The sequence below is a fragment of the Bison bison genome, unplaced genomic scaffold, assembly GCF_000754665.1.
Source record: "Bison bison bison isolate TAMUID 2011002044 unplaced genomic scaffold, Bison_UMD1.0 scf7180017864371, whole genome shotgun sequence".
NCBI classification, from domain to species: Eukaryota; Metazoa; Chordata; class Mammalia; order Artiodactyla; family Bovidae; genus Bison; species Bison bison.
This window is the reverse complement of record NW_011494943.1, coordinates 6,501,171-6,502,831: the sequence shown is the minus strand read 5'-3', so window position 1 is coordinate 6,502,831 and position 1,661 is coordinate 6,501,171. Positions and strand designations below refer to the sequence as shown.

General features: G+C 51.8%; 1 protein-coding gene across 1 annotated transcript in view; it reads left to right on the top strand.

Annotated features, from left to right (window-relative positions):
- LOC105000320 (CMRF35-like molecule 2) overlaps nucleotides 1-1,092 on the top strand; it is an 8,736-nt gene extending 7,644 nt beyond the window's left edge. Inside the window, exon 4 of the mRNA XM_010856117.1 lies at nucleotides 816-1,092. Within this exon, the coding sequence (XP_010854419.1) occupies nucleotides 816-948 (133 nt within the window). The 3' untranslated portion in view covers nucleotides 949-1,092. The remainder of the gene's footprint in view (nucleotides 1-815) is intronic.
- Nucleotides 1,093-1,661: the final 569 nt, after the last annotated feature.

Sequence of the window (1,661 nt, the reverse complement as noted above, 5' to 3'; positions counted from 1 at the left end):
GGGACGGCCTCTCAGAAAAAGTGACACTTGAGCAGAAACCTGAAGAAGTGGGAGAGCCCACCAAGAAGGAGCCTGGAGGAGTGTCCAGGCAGGGGATTCTATAGCATGTCTGGCCTGCTTGGTGCAGGAAGCCACGCACACCCCAAAAACCAGAGATCGCCCTCAAGGCAAGGATGTGGGAGACCACTGGTGGGCTCAGTACTGTCCAAGCAGCCAAGAGGTCATGTGGGCAAGGAGGGCACGAGGTGGGGTACCAACAGGGTTGGCCACAGGAGCCCAGTGTAATCTTGGAGGTGACCCTGGAGGGCCGCCTTAGGCTGGAAGCCAGGCGGAGGGCCGGGGAGGCAGAGTGATTAAGCAGAGGCTCAGGATGGGAAGAGGACATGGGACTTGTGAGGAGCTGGAGTGAGGGCAGGTCCTGGGACCCAGAGGTGAGAGAACTGGCCATGAGCTGAGCGAGGAGTTGAGGTCGTTGTGGTTGAGACTGCGGACCCATTTAAACAGAACAGATGCTCTCCCACGCGGTTGTTGAGGGTGAGTGGGATCTTCCCCAGTGGTCCAGTGGCTAAGACTCCACGCTCCCAATGCAGGCAGCCCAGATTAAACCCCTGCTCAGGGAACTAGGGATTCTACTTGCCACAGCTAAAGATCCCGCATACCGCTACTAAGACCCAGTGCAGCCTCAATACCAACCAGACTGGACCTTGATTTTGAGTGTTGAGGCCATGGGACCTGAGCACAGAGGAAGATGGGGGAGGGGCCTGGGCCTCCTGTTGAAGCAGAAACTTACCACCGGTCACCGCATCCTCCCACAGGCCCCTGCTGGGCAGCGCCCACTTCCTGCTCCTGGTCTTCCTGAAGGTGCCCCTGCTCCTGGGCATACTTGGTGCTGCCCTCTGGGTCAACAGGCCTCAGTGGGCAGTTTGTGGGGAGACAGAACCAGTCTGACCAAGACAACCTGCAGCCCCGCCCCCCCACCAATATCCTGTCCAGAGACACAGCTGCTCAGACTAGAGAAGAACTGACCTTGAACTTCATGTTGTTTTTCACCTTATATCCAGAGACTCGATTAAAAAAAAAAAAAACAAAAAACCAACTTTAAAAAGTTTAATGAAATATATCACATATACAAGTGTCTATATGATGTTCACCTGCCTGGTTTTTGGCTGGGGAGAACTGGGAAGAGCGTTTCACAAGGGCACCCAGAACCCCTCATTCCCTAGGAGGGAGTCCCGGGCACAGCACCACCGCTCGTCAGGGGACCCCAGGGCCTGATTTTCTGCCATCTCGCCCATCTGCGTTCCTTTCCCCCAGGAGTAGATTCTCAACTCTTCATTTCTTCATTCACTCACCAAATACAAAGAGCCTGGCATGTTTCTAGGTGTCAGAGAGAGAGCAATCATTAAAACATGGGTTTATATTCTAATGGGAGTTTAAAAAAAAAATAAAGATATAACACTGGTTTATAATAAGCATTGTGGGGACTTCTCTGGTGATCCAGTGGTTAAGACTTTGCCTTCCAATACAGGGGGTGAGGGTTTGATCCCTGGTCAGGGAGATAAGATTCCACATGCCTCATGGCCAAAAAACCAAAACATAAACAACAGAAGCAATGTTGTAACAAATTCAATAAGGACTTTAAAAATGGTTCACATAAAAAA